The sequence below is a fragment of the Aureobasidium pullulans genome, assembly GCF_000721785.1.
Source record: "Aureobasidium pullulans EXF-150 unplaced genomic scaffold scaffold_56, whole genome shotgun sequence".
NCBI lineage: Eukaryota > Fungi > Ascomycota > Dothideomycetes > Dothideales > Saccotheciaceae > Aureobasidium > Aureobasidium pullulans.
Window position 1 is genome coordinate 22,392 of NW_021941076.1, and position 17,516 is coordinate 39,907.

The 17,516-nt window shown below is 48.7% G+C and overlaps 6 protein-coding genes across 6 annotated transcripts; 3 read left to right on the forward strand and 3 right to left on the reverse strand.

Annotated features, from left to right (window-relative positions):
• Nucleotides 1-300: 300 nt before the first annotated feature.
• M438DRAFT_350463 (uncharacterized protein) lies at nucleotides 301-1,577 on the forward strand. Its single transcript, XM_029906639.1, has one exon. The coding sequence runs from the start codon at nucleotides 397-399 to the stop codon at nucleotides 1,219-1,221; it is 825 nt and encodes a 274-aa protein (XP_029754545.1). The 5' UTR covers nucleotides 301-396; the 3' UTR covers nucleotides 1,222-1,577.
• A 710-nt stretch (nucleotides 1,578-2,287) lies between these two features.
• M438DRAFT_350464 (uncharacterized protein) lies at nucleotides 2,288-6,927 on the forward strand. Its single transcript, XM_029906640.1, has one exon. The coding sequence runs from the start codon at nucleotides 2,331-2,333 to the stop codon at nucleotides 6,615-6,617; it is 4,287 nt and encodes a 1,428-aa protein (XP_029754546.1). The 5' UTR covers nucleotides 2,288-2,330; the 3' UTR covers nucleotides 6,618-6,927.
• A 5-nt stretch (nucleotides 6,928-6,932) lies between these two features.
• M438DRAFT_410272 (uncharacterized protein) lies at nucleotides 6,933-9,391 on the reverse strand (the record flags this gene model as incomplete). The annotated part of the gene is made up of 2 exons (XM_029910081.1): nucleotides 6,933-7,675; nucleotides 7,792-9,391. The coding sequence occupies 2 exons, from the start codon at nucleotides 9,389-9,391 to the stop codon at nucleotides 7,413-7,415; spliced, it is 1,863 nt and encodes a 620-aa protein (XP_029754547.1). The 3' UTR covers nucleotides 6,933-7,412.
• A 515-nt stretch (nucleotides 9,392-9,906) lies between these two features.
• M438DRAFT_350466 (uncharacterized protein) lies at nucleotides 9,907-11,178 on the forward strand. Its single transcript, XM_029906641.1, has one exon. It carries the CDS (start codon nucleotides 9,966-9,968, stop codon nucleotides 10,740-10,742), a length of 777 nt encoding a protein of 258 aa, XP_029754548.1. The 5' UTR covers nucleotides 9,907-9,965; the 3' UTR covers nucleotides 10,743-11,178.
• M438DRAFT_182940 (uncharacterized protein) lies at nucleotides 10,879-11,596 on the reverse strand. Its single transcript, XM_029899197.1, has one exon. It carries the CDS (start codon nucleotides 11,388-11,390, stop codon nucleotides 11,016-11,018), a length of 375 nt encoding a protein of 124 aa, XP_029754549.1. The 5' UTR covers nucleotides 11,391-11,596; the 3' UTR covers nucleotides 10,879-11,015.
• A 31-nt stretch (nucleotides 11,597-11,627) lies between these two features.
• On the reverse strand, nucleotides 11,628-12,887 carry M438DRAFT_285877 (uncharacterized protein; the record flags this gene model as incomplete). Its single annotated transcript, XM_029901564.1, has 4 exons — nucleotides 11,628-12,184; nucleotides 12,246-12,549; nucleotides 12,610-12,711; nucleotides 12,765-12,887. The coding sequence occupies 4 exons, from the start codon at nucleotides 12,885-12,887 to the stop codon at nucleotides 11,628-11,630; spliced, it is 1,086 nt and encodes a 361-aa protein (XP_029754550.1).
• Nucleotides 12,888-17,516: the final 4,629 nt, after the last annotated feature.

The window sequence follows — 17,516 nt, forward strand, 5'->3', positions numbered from 1 at the left end:
TAGTTAAATTTATAGGTAGCGGGTAGTATAGACGAAAGATAAGTTGTAGAAGGGGACTTAGCCATTTCAAAATTTGAGAACTTGTACACCGTCACCAAAAGACGTTCATTTAGCCCTCAGACGCTAGAACGACACGTCGTTTCCAGCCCCCTGATTGGTCGGTAGAATTTACCGGCAGCTAATAGGGGACTAATACAAGTAGCGTGAAGCTTACTTCCGAGACTCACGTGAGAGTTCTAGCTTCTGATTAATGAGATAATCTCGCACCATCAAAGTCTCCGCGTCATCCTCTTTGTTCCATCAACATAAACACCCGAATAACCATCAACGATATCTCACGATACAAGAAGACTCCAAGCCATTGGAACATACTCCGGAGACGCACAATTACAGAAAATGCTACCGGATCTCGCCACTCGCCGCAAAATCTGCGAAGACACGATCAAGCGGTTAGAAGAGATCACGGCTACTACGCCTAATGCTTCACTGGACAGCACGTTCATCACATCACAAACATATCCCGAGCTTTCGCCCTTGGATCCTGAGTTTCCAGATTTGCAACTTCGACCGATACAAGTTATCGACTCGGACACCTTTGCCTGTGCCCGAAGCATACTATCCTCAGACCCGGAGTTCAGGGATAAAGTTGCAGTGCTCAACCTCGCATCAGATGAAGAGCCCGGTGGTGGATGGAGGTACACGTTAAGCGCTACACAGGAAGAAGCGCTCTGTTACTCATCCACAATATATCGAACGCTGAAACCAGAGTACTACCCCTGGGCAAACACCGGCCCTTCCTCAATGGCAGGAATCTTCTCCCCTGGCGTGGTCGTGTTTAAAGACACTCTAGAAAACTCCTGCCGCGACCTTCAACCAGAGGAAAGAGCACTCCTCTCTGTCATCACAATCGCTGCACCCCGTCACCCAACTCTCACAAACTCCAACACCGAATTCGCAGACCCAAATATTCTCAACGAGTTCAGAGATAAGATTAGACTTATTTTCCGCGGTGCAGCTGCAGAGGGGAAAACATGTCTGGTGTTGGGAGCTTTGGGGTGTGGAGCTTATGGGTGTCCGCCTAGGTTGGTGGCTACGGAGATGAAGAATTTGTTGGCGGAAGAAGAATTCAAGGGTTGGTTTGGAAGAGTGGTGTTTGCGGTTTATGGGCAGGGAGTGGTGGGAAAGAGGAATTTGGAGGCTTTTGGGGACATTTTTGCGTGAGAGTGATATGAGGGTGCTGAAGAGGTTGTTTCTACGAGGATGGAGCATACTAGATTGTCGTGGAGATATTTCTTGATGCATTCGCGACTAGGCTTTCGAAGTATAGAGCTTGAGAGATGCAGACGTCGTATGCTTTCGATAGCTGAAATTTCTCCCCCTGAGAATATATTGGGCAAAGGCATTGTTGCTGTCTCCTGAACACGTCTGCCTGGCCTGAGGGTGGGACAGCAATGCAGCAGCGTTATCCTTGTGGTATGTGGTGGCTGAAGAAGATGTAGTGGAGATGAGTGAGCCCCCCTCCTCTACTTGGAGGTACCTACCAAGACCAGGGGTGCTTGAATGTGTATACCGACCGTTGAGGTCTGCTTACTGTACGTCGTACGCTGCGGCACGCAGTTCAAAACCGGCTGCTTGCAGTATCATATAGTGCGCAAATCTTCCAGAAGATCAAGAACAATATGGCTCTACTCCGACTTGCTGTTGCTGAATCGATGAATCATCAGGCATCCATTGAACAAATGAATTCTAGAAGCAAAGCAAATGCACGATTGAGGGAAGAATGCAAGAGCGGGCGGAGGATTGATGTGTGGGCCTGATTGGGTTGTTGCGCTACTGCAGGTGCATCGTGTTTTGGATGCCATGCATAGCCGAAAAGTGACAGCAATTGATCATTCGTCAAGAGCAAAAAGGCAGATTTGCTGCCGAAGCGCTCAAAGTTAAAGGTCGCGAGGGCCGTTGCAACGTTTATCTGGTTAAAGTTCCAACGGATATAAATTCCTGGCAAAACAATGAAATATCGCTTGCTCAAACAGAGGGCTGGCTAGACACGAAGGAATTGGAATCTCTTTTTCAATAGATGGATATAAATGGATGGAAATAGTCAGGGCTCTCACGCCATTGGTTGGCCAAGGCAGTCTCGCGCGGAAAAGTGGCGCGTAGATCTTCTTGGGGAAGGCACGAGTGGAGTTGGTGGACGGATTCGGCTTGGGCCCCTTTCGTTTTGCTGCTTGTCAAGGTTGACTTTTGTCGCCATGTGGATGTTCCTTTGAGGGAGGGGAACACTGAGTACCCACTCTGATATAACGGATAGATCTCGCGCCGATTCGACAATGTCGACGAGCAGACGGCCGCGAGCAGCAGATCCTCGCTCTCAGCCGCATCCGCATCTGCATCCTCATCCTCAGCGCTCTGTGCCTCCTTCTTTGTCTGTGCCAGCGTCCGTCCCTCTACACAGGCTAGACGCACCATTGCCAGCAACTCCGCCCGGCCAATCGCTCTCACATCATCATCATGCTTCTTCTTCCCCTCTGAGATCATCTCCGCCGTCCCAACCATCCCAATTGCGGCCCGAATCGTGGCAGAGCGTCACACAAGACTCGGTCTTGGACAACCTGCTGTCGTCGTTTGATCGTATGCCAGGGTCCGCTGCAGGTCCCGGTTTCAGTCCTTTGAACATGCCTGACATCAACAGCGACGACTTTGACCGCAGTAGCACCTCCTTCACCCCGCCGAGAGCCTTCCAGCGCCTGCAACAACGCGTCAGAGGTCACACATACTCCTCATCGCTGTCGCACGACTCGGATGCAAACAGCAACGATTCCCAGCTCACCGCCCGCATCCGCACCAACAGCAACTCCGACTCTCGCCCTTCGACTGTTCAGAGCGTCGACTACGGCTACGGTCAGGTTCTCGGCACCACTCGCATCGGCACCTTCGACAAGGGCGACCCACGCACCCAAGGCACTCCCGAGGTTGTGTCCAACGGCATCCTCGACCGCGGTCGTCCCATCCCGAGCATGTTTAGCACATACGAAGTCCATTGCCCCGAGCCAAGAGTCCCAGGTGGACCATCAAAGTCAAACACAGCAAAAGAGCAGGCCTCTACAAACAACTCAGACATTCCGCAGAGCATACGGGATCAAGCACTGGAGTTTGTGCGACAGTCCAACATGCGTGCCCAATCACCCTCAATGCTCGACCACCCTCCTACCAATTCCTCTGCATCCATAAACTCATCCCTCTCCAAGCAGCCCTCCGCCCACGACGCTCCAAAGGAACGACCAGGCTTCTTCCGACGAGTCTTTGGCTCGGCCACACGCACCAATTCCTTCCCAGACCAGCAGCGTCCCAACCTCAGAGATGGCTCGGTCCAGAGCACAGAGAGTGCTTCATCTTCTGTTCCCACCAAGACGAATTCCAACTCCACGGATCCTCCTCAGAATGTCGTTACGAAAAAGGCTTCCTTTTTTAGACGCCGGAAGAAGTCCATCACCGAGATACCTCCTCCTTTGCCTTTACCCAACCCGCTCGTGTCCGCCTCTCATCTCAAAGATCACTCTCCACCTGTAAGTCCAGGTGCAAGCAGTCTCCGAATGGTCATGGATCAATACCTTGGCGGTTCTGCTAGTCAGTTGAACAAAACTGACTCTGACTATAACAAGCCCGTGGATACTCCAGTCAGCCAACTCACTCGATCCAGTGTGCTCAGCCATGACACTGATGAGTCCTCTGAACTCGACATGTTCCACTCAGGATATACCCCACCGCCGGACGCTTCCATAAGAAGAGTAGGAGTAGAGCCTCTGGAGCCTCGAGCAGGAAGCACCAAATCTGTGACCCCTCATGTGCAGCAACAAGCCTTCAAGAGCCCGAAGATAGACGATATGGAACGTAATTTCGGTGGTGTGAATGAGCGTCTACAAGTTGCTACAGGCCACGCGCGCCCTGATCTGGTACAGAGCAACTCGTTCTTGGCCGACAACAGTGATGCAGACGATGGAAGTCGAGCTCCTTCAATCATTTCCGCTGTCAGTGATACCTATCTTGGGGCTGCTGGTGCATTCAGTCCTGTCTCGCCCATGGCCAATTCACCTATGATCACCCCTAGCGAGAGATTTGTCACGTCCCCAACTTCGGACATGGAACGGGAACCCATCTCGCCTCGATCGCACTTCTTTGACCACAATCGGGATAGTCTTGGCCTGCCCATCGAAGGCATCAGAGCTCCGCAAAGCTACGTTGTGTCAAATGATGACAGTGATCTTCCTTCGTTCCAGGTTGATGGCCATACAATCCGTCCCTCGGTCGAAGTCGCTCGAGGCATGCTTGGTACCATCGATGAGCCGACCGCCGACGAGAGAGAACGCGCCCGGCAAATCTATCAGGGCGAGGAACAACATATGCTCAAGGATGAGGCTGCTGCATGGCTCGGCGAAAAGAACCCTGTCAGCGCCCGTACCCTTACCGCTTACATGGATCTCTTCGATTTCGCGAATCGTAACATTCTTAGTGGTCTTCGCGCGCTCTGTGATAGACTCATATTGAAGGGAGAGAGCCAGCAAGTTGACCGCATCCTAGACGCATTCTCCCGGAGATGGGATGAGTGTAACACACTGAACGGCTTCAAAGGGCCTGGTGTGGTACATGCCATCTGCTATGCTCTTCTACTGCTCAATACCGATCAACACATGGCCGATATTCAGCACAAAATGACACGATCCGAGTTCATCAAGAACACCATGCCCGCTGTGAAAGCAGCAGCCGAGAGCGCGACCATCAGGCCGACTCGATCACCTTCGAGACCTTCTTTACCATGGTCAGATACTACGCCCAAGTCGCCCGATGATGATGATCGAGGATCTGTCGATTTTAGACGTTCAACCAAACGGCTGTCTTTCAGACCAGGTATGGGCAGATACGAAACAGATCCTGGCCCAGGTGAACACGGAGACTTTGGCTCGGCAAATCACTTGGTCTCACGTCCCTTCGATGGCCCCGAACACAAGTGGTTGCTTGAGGTTGAGTCAGTTCTCAAGGCTTTCTACAGCTCAATTGTGTCTTTGGCTCTACCGCTTCATGGCTCCCAAAATTCACGAGAGAACCCCGGAACATCGCATGGTCCCGGGAATCTCACCGTCGCCGGTAATCTGCGAAGAACTGGTTCGGTTATCTCAAAAGCACCTTCTGAAGGCTTCTCATATAGGAGCAAGAGGCAGAACAGCGGTGCCTTGTCATCCCACTGGAATGCGACAAAGAACCGATCCAGACAGAAGGTCTACCCTGCTTCCACCGTTGGCTCCACTCGAACTTCAATCGACGATGGCCAATCTGCTTGGAGTCCGTCTGCACAAAGCAGTATGTGGAGCAAGATCTCTATGGGCAGAACCCAGACCACTATGAGTGTCGAGAGTTTTGCAGTCCACCCCGACTTCAAGCAGAGCTTAGGATTTACCAACGCACTGTCGCAAGCAATCATCCGTGAGGAGAGCGCAGGCGATACTGAGTCCGTCATGAAGATTGGTACTGTGCTTGAGGATGAAAGTCTGGAGTTGGCTGGTGCACCATGGGCCAAAGAAGGCATGGTCAAGCATAAGCATCACCTGGACGGTCCGGAGAAGAAGGCTAAGGAACGCAGCTGGAGTGAGACTTTCGCAGTCGTGGAGAAAGGATACCTGCATCTGTTCAACTTCAACCGGACTACTACCAAGATCAACGACATGCGCAGCGCCAAACGCCAACCTGTTAAGACAGGCAAAGCCGCCAGCGTTGCACCATCAGTTGTTGGTGGTGGTAACTGGACCGATAATGCAGACGAAACCGACCAATTCCTTCTAAGACAATCTCTTGCAACTGTTCTGCCACACCCGGGCTATAGTAAGACTCGTCCGCATGTTTGGGCATTGAGCTTGCCGACAGGTGCTGTTCATTTGTTCCACGTCGGCACTGCAGAGATTGCAGAGGAGTTTGTTTCTACCGTGAACTACTGGTCTGCGCGTTTGAGCAAAGAGCCTCTAGTGGGTGGTGTTGACAACATCGAATATGGTTGGAGCGATAATATCATCAACCCTGCTCTGATTGGCAACAGCAACGGAGAGCCCCTCACTAAGCCACCATCGCGAGCTGCCGGAAATCATGGTCATTCAGCGTCTGTCAACAGTCTTGGCAAGCAGAGTATGCAATCATCTGTTCGCGGTTCATTCGACCAGACCTTTGGATCGAGATCTAGATTGCCGGGAGACCGTGCCCACATTGCCGATTGGAAGCCTCCTGCAGCATCAATGTTGCCATCACAGTTGCTCGAGATTGATCAGCTTCGTAGTCTGAAAGCATACGTCGCATCAGTCGAGACCGAGTTGGAGCGTCACAACGAGCTGCGTAATGCCGTAAATCTGGCATACACTAATCGTTACGGCCAGAACTGGAACAAAGTCATGGCCAACTGGGAGAAGAAGAGCGCCTACCTCCTACGCGAAGTCGTCAAGTTCAGAACATACATTGAAGCTCTTGACCGAGCCGGCCGCGAAAAAGAAAGAGTCTACGAGGAACGGCAAGTTCGCGAACAAGAACGAGCTGCTCTTGGCTCCAAGGATGGCAAGAAGGAGAACGCTAAGGCGTGATCTTGAGAATCTTTCGTCCACATTGCATCAAGGCCTCCAACCTTGCCTTTTCCTTCTTTTTTCCCGTTCTTATATCTCCTTTGTCTCTCTATCATCGAGCGCATGTGTTTATGCTTTTTCTTTTCTGTTCATCATGCATGTTTGTCACGTCGAGGATACCCCCGCTTACTCATTGTTTTGTTTTTCACTTCTTCTCTGCATAATCGTACACACACAACCCCGCCCCTTTTTTTTTCTTTTCTTCAATCTTTATTCTCATGAGCGTGTATTGTTACAGAGGTTCGGTTCCACAGATAGAAATGAAGATCTCGTATTGTCATTTGTGCTTTTGATGTTTGAGTATCCGCTTTTGAAGTGTGTGTGGAAGGAACGAACTCGGAGTAGAGATACACATGACATATCGATTGATCTATCGATATCATCACTCCCCCACTGCAACCAACATGATGAGCTATTACAGCCTCGTTTACTCTTCAAACCAGAAAACCACAAATCTCTTCAAATGCCAACGAACAGCAGCCCTTGGATAGACTTGCCAAACGAAGACGAGAAGATCTGACCTCCCCTTGTCCCAAAATCCATCATTTCCAGCCATCTCCATGCGACCACGATTTTTCTCATCCAACGGCTGTAGAAATGTATAATATCGCTGAGTTGATGAGATTTGTCCGCGAAAACACACTGGATACTACAGTCCCATTGGAGACTTACCTCCAACATTACAAGGATCGTGCTGGAGGAAGAGGAGCACCATCCAATGATTCGGGGTTGTAAGATCAAGCATGGGCTCCATGATCAGGGTGGTGGCATTCCAAAGTGGAAAGTTTGTGCCGCAGGATTGAAGCCTGGGAACCCGCCGTCCTGAGGAGCCTGAGGAGGTGGTACTCCATAACCTGGTCCACCATAGCCGGGTCCACCATAACCTGGTCCACCATAACCTGGTCCACCAAAAATGGGTCCACCAAAAACAGGTCCTCCATCACCAGCACCATCATACCCAAGGTTTGCTGGAGGAACACCGAAACCACCATTTCCTGCTCCTCCGAACCCACTACCTCCTGTTCCTCCGAAGCCAACCCCTCCGACGCCACCCTTTCCTCCTCCACACCCACCACCTCCTCCATTGCGAAACCACCTTCTTAACCAGGACGCGGTGGGCCTCCTCAAAAGCCACCAGCAAATTTAGGTCGCGGTGGACCTCCTCCAAAACCAGGTACTGGTTTCGGACAAAAGTGCATGTCAGCATCCACATTCTTGGCGCAGTTCACGCAGTATCTATATTCCAAATCGTCTATTGGATTTCCATGTCGATCAACGATATCTCTGTCGGGATCGGTGTAGCGCCAAAGCCTGCCGTTCCTGTCCGAGGCCCATTGGATGAGCAGATCGCTATCGGGGAATTCTGCCAATTCGGTAAATCGGTCTTTGGCTTTCTTGCTCCAGGCACGCGTGTATTCTCGGGCCTGTTGGACGCCCGCTGGTGATGGTGCTAGGGGCGTGGTGTTTTTTGGTTTTGCGGCTTTCTGTCCTTCTTTTGTTTGCATCCATGCGTCGCTACCGAAGATGTCCATGCCTTTGTAGTATAGAGGGCCCAATATCTTGATTCTGGACACGATATTCTGAGGGGTAGGCCTGGCCTCTGGTATGAATTGCAAGCATTCACGAACAAATCCTCTGAGGTCATCCGAGTAGTAGGAATCAGGATACAGGACACTCTTTCCAGATTCGTAGGTCATGGCTTCCATTTGTGCTGGAGTGCATTCGGAATCGAAACCTATCTCCATGGGGTCCTCCTCCAGTATCATCAGTTGTTGAAGGACGCGGCCAATCTGCCACACGTTGGTACAAGAACCACGTAATGCTCCCATTGGTAGTATAGGTCCAGACTCCCTCTCGCCCTTGGGAGGCGTGCCCGGTCGCCACATCTCCGGGGCCTCCCACTGCTTTGTGTATTGGAACGGCAGACTGTTACTGGTGTTTAATGGATCATCTGGTGCGGTAAGACATGCGCCTCCGAGATCTGCTATATAGGGGCGAGGATATATGGGAAAGGATTTGCTCTGATCGGGTGAGGCCAAGAAAATGTTTTCCAGCTTCATGTCGAACACAACAATCACATCGTCATTTCCGGCCTCAAGAAGTTCTCGAGGGTTTTTTTCCATTAGAATTGCTGCCTTCATCAAACAGTCCAGAGTGTACCAGAGGAAAGGTTCCGGGATGCGCCTGTTCGCATCGTTATGGACACCGACAAGAGATCTCAGATCGCGACAATCAAACAGAGGCATGTACAAACGCCAAAGGTTGTACTCAAACATGTTAGTTTTCTTTCTGGCATAACCCCAGAGCGGCACAGTATAGAACTCCTCAACAGGATCGGTTGTGGTCATGACTCCGTGCATATAGGCTTCCTTGAAGAATCTGTCTTTGGCCGGTGCTTTTCCTGACACATGACCAAGACTGGCTCCGAAGTCGAGACCTTTTTGGAACAATTGTCTGTAGATATATTTGTACATTCCTTTATCCTCGGTGGAATTCCATACTGGCTCGAAGGTGTCTTTAATGACGACCTGATCGATAGGCTTGGAGGTGTTCGTGTCGACCAAGATCCAGGCAGAGGCAAGGCCAAAACCTCCTTGGCCAACTTTGTATCCGCCGACCCATTTTGTGTTGGGTCTTGGAAGCGGTGGCTTTCGAATTTTGTCAAGTCCAGATTGATCTCCTTTCAAGAGAGCTCGTCCGTCAGGCCCAATTTCTTCTAATACGGGTCGGTCCATTGATAGTGGACTGCAGAGAGAGCGATATGTTCGGGATGGTCGAGTAAGAGCGTCTCAAGATGTGTTTATATAACAGGTAATGCCTTTGTCCGGAAGCAGACAAAGTTCATTGTGATTCGAATTCGATGGGATCTGAGTACAAAGCTGATGATGGAAGCCATTCCTGTGGGAGATGATTGTTGCTTGAGAAGAAGAATTCCGCATCCGGACGGACATTGTCATGGTTTGAATCATAATGACCGGCTCACTGGGTGATGATAGATGGAACAATTGAGATTCCGATTGATATGTATGAGAGTGATGGAAATCCAGTTGATGAATGTCGAGGCACTCTTGATGTGGCAGAGGATGAGGTTGTGTTGAAAAGGCATGTTCAAGTGCAATGAGTACTGCGTAGGAAGTGGAAGCTGAAGTAAAAGTAGAAGTAGAAGTTGCGAGGGTTCACCGCCTTCGGAGCTTGCCCCAGAAAGTCGAAACATCGTCATTCCTTCAATCTTGCATCCTTGCATCCATCCACCAAGCAGACGGTCCACCTCGACAACAGGCTCACAACACACAACCCATCACAGCAACCATGACGATAAACCTACTCCCCCGCCTCAGCGCACGATGCGCCCTCAAAACAATCTCCAAGACCACATGCGCCGCCGCACCCCTCACAACAACACCAACAAGAAGCTTCTTCTCGGCGCCGCCCTACCCACCCACAAACCGCGACATGCCCTCCCACCCACCCCGCGCCGCAATGCCCATGCCCTTTGTCACCGAAACCGTCGGCGGCGGCTGGCACACCTATGACATTTTCTCTCGCCTGCTAAAAGAACGCATCATCTGCCTGAACGGCGAAGTCGACGAAACAATCTCCGCAAGCATCGTAGCACAATTGCTGTTCCTTGAGGCCGATGCGCCGCAAAAGTCTATTTCACTCTACATCAACAGTCCGGGTGGTATGGTGACGGCTGGCTTGGCCATCTATGATACCATGACGTATATCCGCAGTCCCGTTAGCACGATATGCATGGGTCAGGCTGCGAGTATGGGAAGTTTGCTGTTGTGTGGTGGTGCTGAGGGGCAGAGGTATACATTGCCGCATAGCAGGATCATGATTCATCAAGTCAGCGGTGGCTATCAAGGTCAGGCATCCGATATCGCCATCCATGCAAAGGAGATCTTGCGTGTGCGCGAGCAGCTCAACGAGATCTACCTAAGACATTTGACCAAGAAGCATACCATGGAAGAGATTCAGAAATATATGGAGAGGGACTACTTCATGAGTGCGAAGGAGGCATTGGAGTTCGGTATTGTGGATAAGATCTTGGAGAGGAGAGAGCAGGTCGGAGAGGGAAGATGAAGCATACACAAATATCAGATGCCTCTGTGAGGCTATCAGGAAACCGTTTTCCGCCGCTCGGTGGTGCAAGTCACCACCAAGGCTTTTTCTCGCTACGACGCCTCGTCCTCATATGTGTAATGAGCCAATCACCCACAAACCTGTAGAAATGTACAACACTCTCGACACCGAGAACAGTAATTCATGGAGATCTCCCTGTCGATGATCCTGGTCACAAAGCGGTCTTTGAACATTCTTTCATACCGACACGGGAGAAGAGCGCAAATCCGGCATCTATGAAACTATACCCTTCCTCATCATGATCACCACGATCTGTTTCAAAATCCACCCCCACCCAGCCCACAGCTCAACCACCAGGACGACATCTCTGACAAGGCAATATCTGCCCTTAGCCCTCGGTAGACCAAGCGCATGAGATTCACAAGGCTGAGACAACCCAATGTATGCAGGGAGAAACACATCAATGCAAGCCAAGCACGTGCAAACAAACGAATCCCGAATATAAGTATCAGTATCCAGTTTCATATTCTCTTGTTGCATTGTAGCCGCTCTACGCGCTCCAATGGTATGTGATGAAGATGACGAAGTACAGGCGAGATCGGCAATGTATGATGTGCAAGGTACATGCTTGCGTGGAGTATGCGTCATCTGACAACCTCTTGATGGTTTCAGGTTGAATGTTGAAATGGCTAGATGGGTTGCCTTATTCGTGACGACATCACCTGCTGCTTCCAAGCGAACTCCAAACCGCGGAACGAGATACAGAGAAAGAAGACTATGGTGAATATGATTGTAAATTCGTAAAAGTCTTGAAGGGTATATAAGTTGTAGAACAAAAGCGTACGAAGCTGGTATTAGATAAGAGAACAAAGGAAAGTAAAGCTTTTAGACGACTTCCAGTAGAGATTCTTCACTAGATTGACTCCTTGATCTCTGGCCTGAACGGGTTCGGTCTGGCGAAAGATTGTGCATCTCCATCGTCTCGCCGGCGTTGGAGGGTCTGTTGGTGTAAATCTGCAACTCTCTGGTTACAGTGACAACACCATCGTCTTTGTGACCCATGTTGTGGCCGGAAGTGACGTATGAACCAGAGACTCCCATCATGCCCTTGCTGCCATCGAGTCCGACGGGCCCGGTCTTGGTATTTCTTCCACTCCGAGAGGATGAAATACCGGTACGTGCTTTGTCGAACCAGAAGGCGAAAAGAGGGCGTAGGGTTGCGAGGCAAGCGGCGGTGATACCGAGACCGAGTTCGACGATACTGACGATGGCGAAGTTGGGTGCCGAGATAAGAAGGTCTTCGAGTTTGACGCCGATGACATCCACGTAGGCCAGACGAACAATGGAGCAGATGCTGCCGAGAACACCGAGGCCGAGGATAGTGCAGACCGTGATCTTCTGCTGCCTGTGCATTTGCGCAGATCTGACGACGAAGATGGGGACTGAACAAGAGTTAGTTGTTGTTGTTGTTGGTCAGACAGGGTCCAAGATTTCAAGACTTACTGATGGCGAAGATCCAGTCGGTAACAGCATTTAGGACTCCATGGGTGTAGTTGAGCGGACGAAGTACAGTCTGGAACGGCAAACATTTGCCTGCTGCTTCATTCGCTCCATAATTCGCTGGGCTGCCACATTGGAAGATTGCGACAAAGAGCCATGCGGTGCCGAAAAGAGTGTAGAGTGTCACTGATCCGATGATGACTTGACGTTGCCAGCGCTGATTCACGACACGCAGAAAGAAGACGGCCAGACTAAGCTTGAAGATGACGGTAGTCAAGATGTAAAGTCCAAATATGCAGACGACCAACTGTGAATCAGGTCAGTCCTGATTGAGTCTTGATACACGACTGGCTGAAGAGTAACATACTGTCAGAATACCATTGACTGTGTCTTGGTCAGCAACACCTGGCGGGTTGATCTCAGAAAGCGCGATGCTCATCAACAGAGAAGTTGTCATGGCGAACAAGGCCTGCAAGAGGGTCAGGGATAAATCATAGACATGGAATCCAAGTCGGCACTCACCCATGTCACCATCATAAGCCAATCATCCCATCCAAAAGAGCGAATCATCCATCCTCTAACATATACTCTGAGAATGACTGTAACGGCAGATAGAGCTAGAAAGACGGCCGATATGGCCAGCATGTCATACGACTTGAGCTCACTCAATGTCGGTACTGCTGAAGAGTCGGCCATGATCGCCTGTACTTGCACCGAGGGATGCCCAGTAAATGATTGACTAGGTTAAAATATGGGTGGTTCGGCAAGCAATCAATGGCTTTTGCTCACGGGAAGGCAGTGTGCAATATATGAAGAGGTCCAAGTGGAAGGGAAGAAAATGTAGGAGGGGAAAGTATTATAGTAGTATGACGGTAACCGATGGCAAACTCTCGCTAACCAGGCTGGCGGGTAGGTGGTACAATTAGTGTTTTGCCATGGGTCTGAGACAGATCCCGGCAGATGTTAACGATGAACATCCGTACAGCAACCATTCTTGGGCAAGAATGAGCGGGAAACGTGGTCTGACATCTCCACAGATAGATATGTTTTAATCTTGAATCAAGCTGGAGGCATTAGACTTGGGACTAGAGCAGAATTCTCGTCTTCTACAGGCTCTGTTCGCATTGTTCAGGGTGGTAGGTTTGAGTGGCTGCGCGTACGGAAGAGAGCTTGGAGGATGAGCAGGTCAAGGCGTTTTTCCATGGTCCATGGTGGCTAAAGGAGGGTTCCCTACTAACGGAGAAAGTAAGCGAAGAAGCAACATGAACGGCAGACGGACGTCGAGTGCATGCACAAGCAAACTGTATCAGGTCGCCAGGTAGGGCTTAGACTCGAGCAGGTCTGGCCAGGGTCCGGTCAATGCACTGACGCGGATGATCTGCCGGTTCGCATTGCGTGTGGACTGATCGGCAAAATGATCGTTTCGGGAGAGACCGATTTGGGCTTCACACGGCTGTGATGCAGATTGGTAATGCAAGAACAGAGATGATCTTTAGGCTGGAAGGATAGTGTGGTTGTTGACTCAGGTTCTCGAGGATAGGGAGGAAACGCTCACGGACGGGTGCGGACGAGTGATAAGATGGTAGATTATCGCGGTCCGGAACCCGGATGCTGAGCCTATGGGCAACGCAATCTTGGGACCAAGGGACGATCAAGCAGTGAGCGGCAGAGACGAGAGGAACGGAGGAATGAAGATTTGGAAGCAACAGTCGCAGGTGATTGGAGCGGGAAAGATCGATTTGTGCAGCGCCACAGGAGAAGCATCAGAAAGTTAGAACAGAGTGACGATGAAGACATGCATTGTTCAATTCGCTGCGGGATTATTGATTGGATAAGCAGCCACAGCAATGATGCTGCTCGAAGAGGTTGGAGCGTTGGTCAAAAGACGACGAGCTCATGAGCGAGAGACGCGAGCTGTTGGCATTATTAGTTCTAGCTGTCTGTGCTTGAAGCTGTCTGTCAAAAAGAGAAAGGTCGGCTGTTTGAGAAGAACAGGTAAAGCGGCAGGCGGCGGGTGGTAAAAGGCCGAACGCCTTTATGTGAACGGGCGCAAAAGCAATGTCGTTCGCTGCAAGGTACAGAAGCAAAAATGTTTACAAGAATGTAATGAGATGCAGAGGAGAATCATGACAGTCCGTCGACGTACATGAGCTATAGAAGCATCGTCATGGTAGTCTTCAAATTATTGGTTCGCGAGATCAAGAGGAAGATCTTGGACAAAAGGAAGTCACCAAAGGGGAGTGAGTGGTGGTCAGAAAAGGGCCCCGCCTTCCACGTGTCTGCCCTTCGGGTGGATCCAGACCAAACGGGCGGCGCTCAGATAGGCTTGATCAGAGTTACTAACTCAACAGTTTGTAACTAGTTACGAACCTGTTACAAACTGTTACAAACTACTTTGTAACGCCGAGGTATAGCCTCCCCCGCGCTGCCTGTTAGTTATACCCGCAATTAGCGTTTTTAGGTGATATTCGGCCATTTCGCGGTATAGAAACTAGGTCGATATAGGCAAATTTAGACAACTTATATTTATTCAATGATAAATGGATCTTAACTATTGTTCTATAAGGCAATTAGTAGTAGCAATTTAACGTCCTCTTCCTCTATATACACCCCTCTTAAGTTATAGCTTATTTCTCTAAGAGCAATACGCTCGTAGTCCTATATGTTTGCTACCGTAGGCATAGAAGAGGTAATGTTTCGAGGGGTCTAAGATAGCGTAGCGAGACCTCCTAGTATAGAGCTTCTAATTAAGAACTGCGAGTTAGCTAGTAAAGGTAAAGAACTTTAAGAGCTCTAAGATTAAGGAGGTGTTACTAGTTACGAGGTCTAAGAAGGTTAAGATAGCTAAGACTTAAAGTTTGTAACGACCTTCCGTCGCCTTAGTAGCCTTAGATTGTTTAAGCGTAGTGCTAGCCTCTTCTTTATAGGGTAGAACTAAGGGTCTAAGTAGAGGTAATCTTAATGTCGTTAAGAAGGAAGACGAACCTATAGGGGTAAGGGTCGCTATTAAGGCAATAGAGGAGGCGGCATAGCAACATAGTCTATATTATCGACTAGGAATTTAAGCTTAGTAGAAGCAGTGTAAGCTGCTAGAATAACGACTACTGCTTCGTTAATAAGGTCGTCTAAATAGACCGTTTCTTCGTAGTTAATCTACTTAATGTCCTTATTTTAAATAGCTCGCTCTCTAAGAGGATTGTTACGCGTAGCAAACTTCTTAGATCGCCTCTTAATCTACGCAAGTTTCTAGTCGTTAGTAATAAGTGCCTTACGTTAATCGAGTGCGCGCGAGTTTATATAAACATTATAGAGCTATTAGGTAACTAGTATCGACATCTTTGCGCGGAAGGTGTTCTAAATGTAATTTATTACTAAAAAAGAGCGCTCTAATAGCACTAAGTTCGCCGGAGTGACGGCGAGGCAACCTACTAACTTTATAAGCTCTAAAGCACTAAACTTATTAGCTAATAACTAAAAGGTAGATAGCTAGAACCGTATAGCATTAGTCTAGAGCTCTACGCGCGTAAAGGGACTAGATCGCTCGAAGTAGTTAGTAAGTTAACCCTAAAACTTTACTAGATCGATGTTGTTAATATTAATATAAGTGTCGATAAATCTAAGAGTAGCGGCCTACTCCTCTTTAGTCTACGCTACCTCGTCGAGTTAGTAGTAAAGAAGGAAGGCAGCATAGTAGATGTTAGTTGTTTAGATAGCTATATACTTATCGACCTTCTCGAGCACCTTCTCCTTATAAGGTATATTAGAAGCTACTAGTTCTACGCGCAACTATCGCTACTAAGGAATAACTATGCCGATAGTCGACCGGTCGTTTTTAGAGAGCTTTTAAGTAAAGTAGAAGGGTTTAATTAGGTCTTAAAGGCTCTAAACTCGAACCTACTACCTCTTGTCGTCGACTAACTTCTTAACCTTAGTATTAGTAATTATGCCGTACGAGGACGCTAACTTAAGCACTAATCTGTTCTTCGAGAGGCTATTAACCGCCTCGAAGTAGGACCCCTAACGAGTAATATAAGCTATTACGAACGTAGTTAGATTTTTACCTTCTATCTACGTAATCTAAAGAAGTAGCTACTAGACCTTATTAGATGCGCGGAAGAAGGTAAGGACTATATTTACCTCTCGGATTAGATTAGCGTAGAAGCTAATAGATGTCTTATAGTCCAGATCTATATAATCTTTTATACTAAGTTAAAGGCTATAGTTATCGTAGAGGACGTAGAACATATACGCTATTGCCGGGTCCTCTTAGAGTACTAGATAGAACCCTCTCTACGTACTATAAGTGTCTATATAGATGCTGTTCTATTTGCCTAAATTACCTGTTAACTAACGAACCTTCTTAGTAATAGTCTCTCGTAACTACTCGCTACCTATAACGACTTCGCTAGCATTAAACGACTTAATAAAGAAGGTCTACCTAAGCGCGGTATTAATGCTTAGATTAACGACACGGTCTCAATTGCGAGCTCTAGATTCATTAGTAATGCCATTAATCTACCTCTTAGCACTAATAGACCTCCCTACGGGACGGGATTTCCCGCCTAGGACGGGACGGGACGGGAAATTTCTAGAGCGGGATCCCGTCCCGTTCGTCCCGTTAGTAGACGGGATTTCGCGGGAAACCTAACGGGACGAACGGGAAATTTATTATATTGAACCCCTTCAATATTTCACTTAAACTCACTTAGTATGATATAGTTATCTAATTTCAATTGTAAATAGCAGTTTCTATGTTAATCGGGCTAAGTATGAATAGGAGCAGTAAAGACGGTAACGGTTTAGCTAATAATACTATTACACGACTATTACATCCTAACTCTAATCTACATTGTAGACAGGGGAATACTTACTATAATAGCTAGAGAGCTATATCTAGAGTCTCATGTTACTCCGCTATGCTATAGCGAAACTTTAGATCTTGTTTCGGAATTTACCTTATTAACATACTTTTCCTCTTCCTTTATCTTACGAACCTTCCTACTTATATTAACTAACTATAAAGCAAGTTACTCGCTTTTTACTACTATCTTTGCGGGGTTTAGAGCCTATACGCGCCTAATTTAGCTGTTTACTCTAACTATGTGATTTACCTCCTACGCGCGCGATCCTTCGCTATTACCGTCGCTTTTAGCGCCTTACGTATAACCGGACTTTACGTACGGCCTTTTTCTTTACTTTAAATCTTCGCGCTTCGCTTTACGCGCGCCGAACTTAACTATTATAAGGCTATTACACTCCTCTTAACACTAGCAC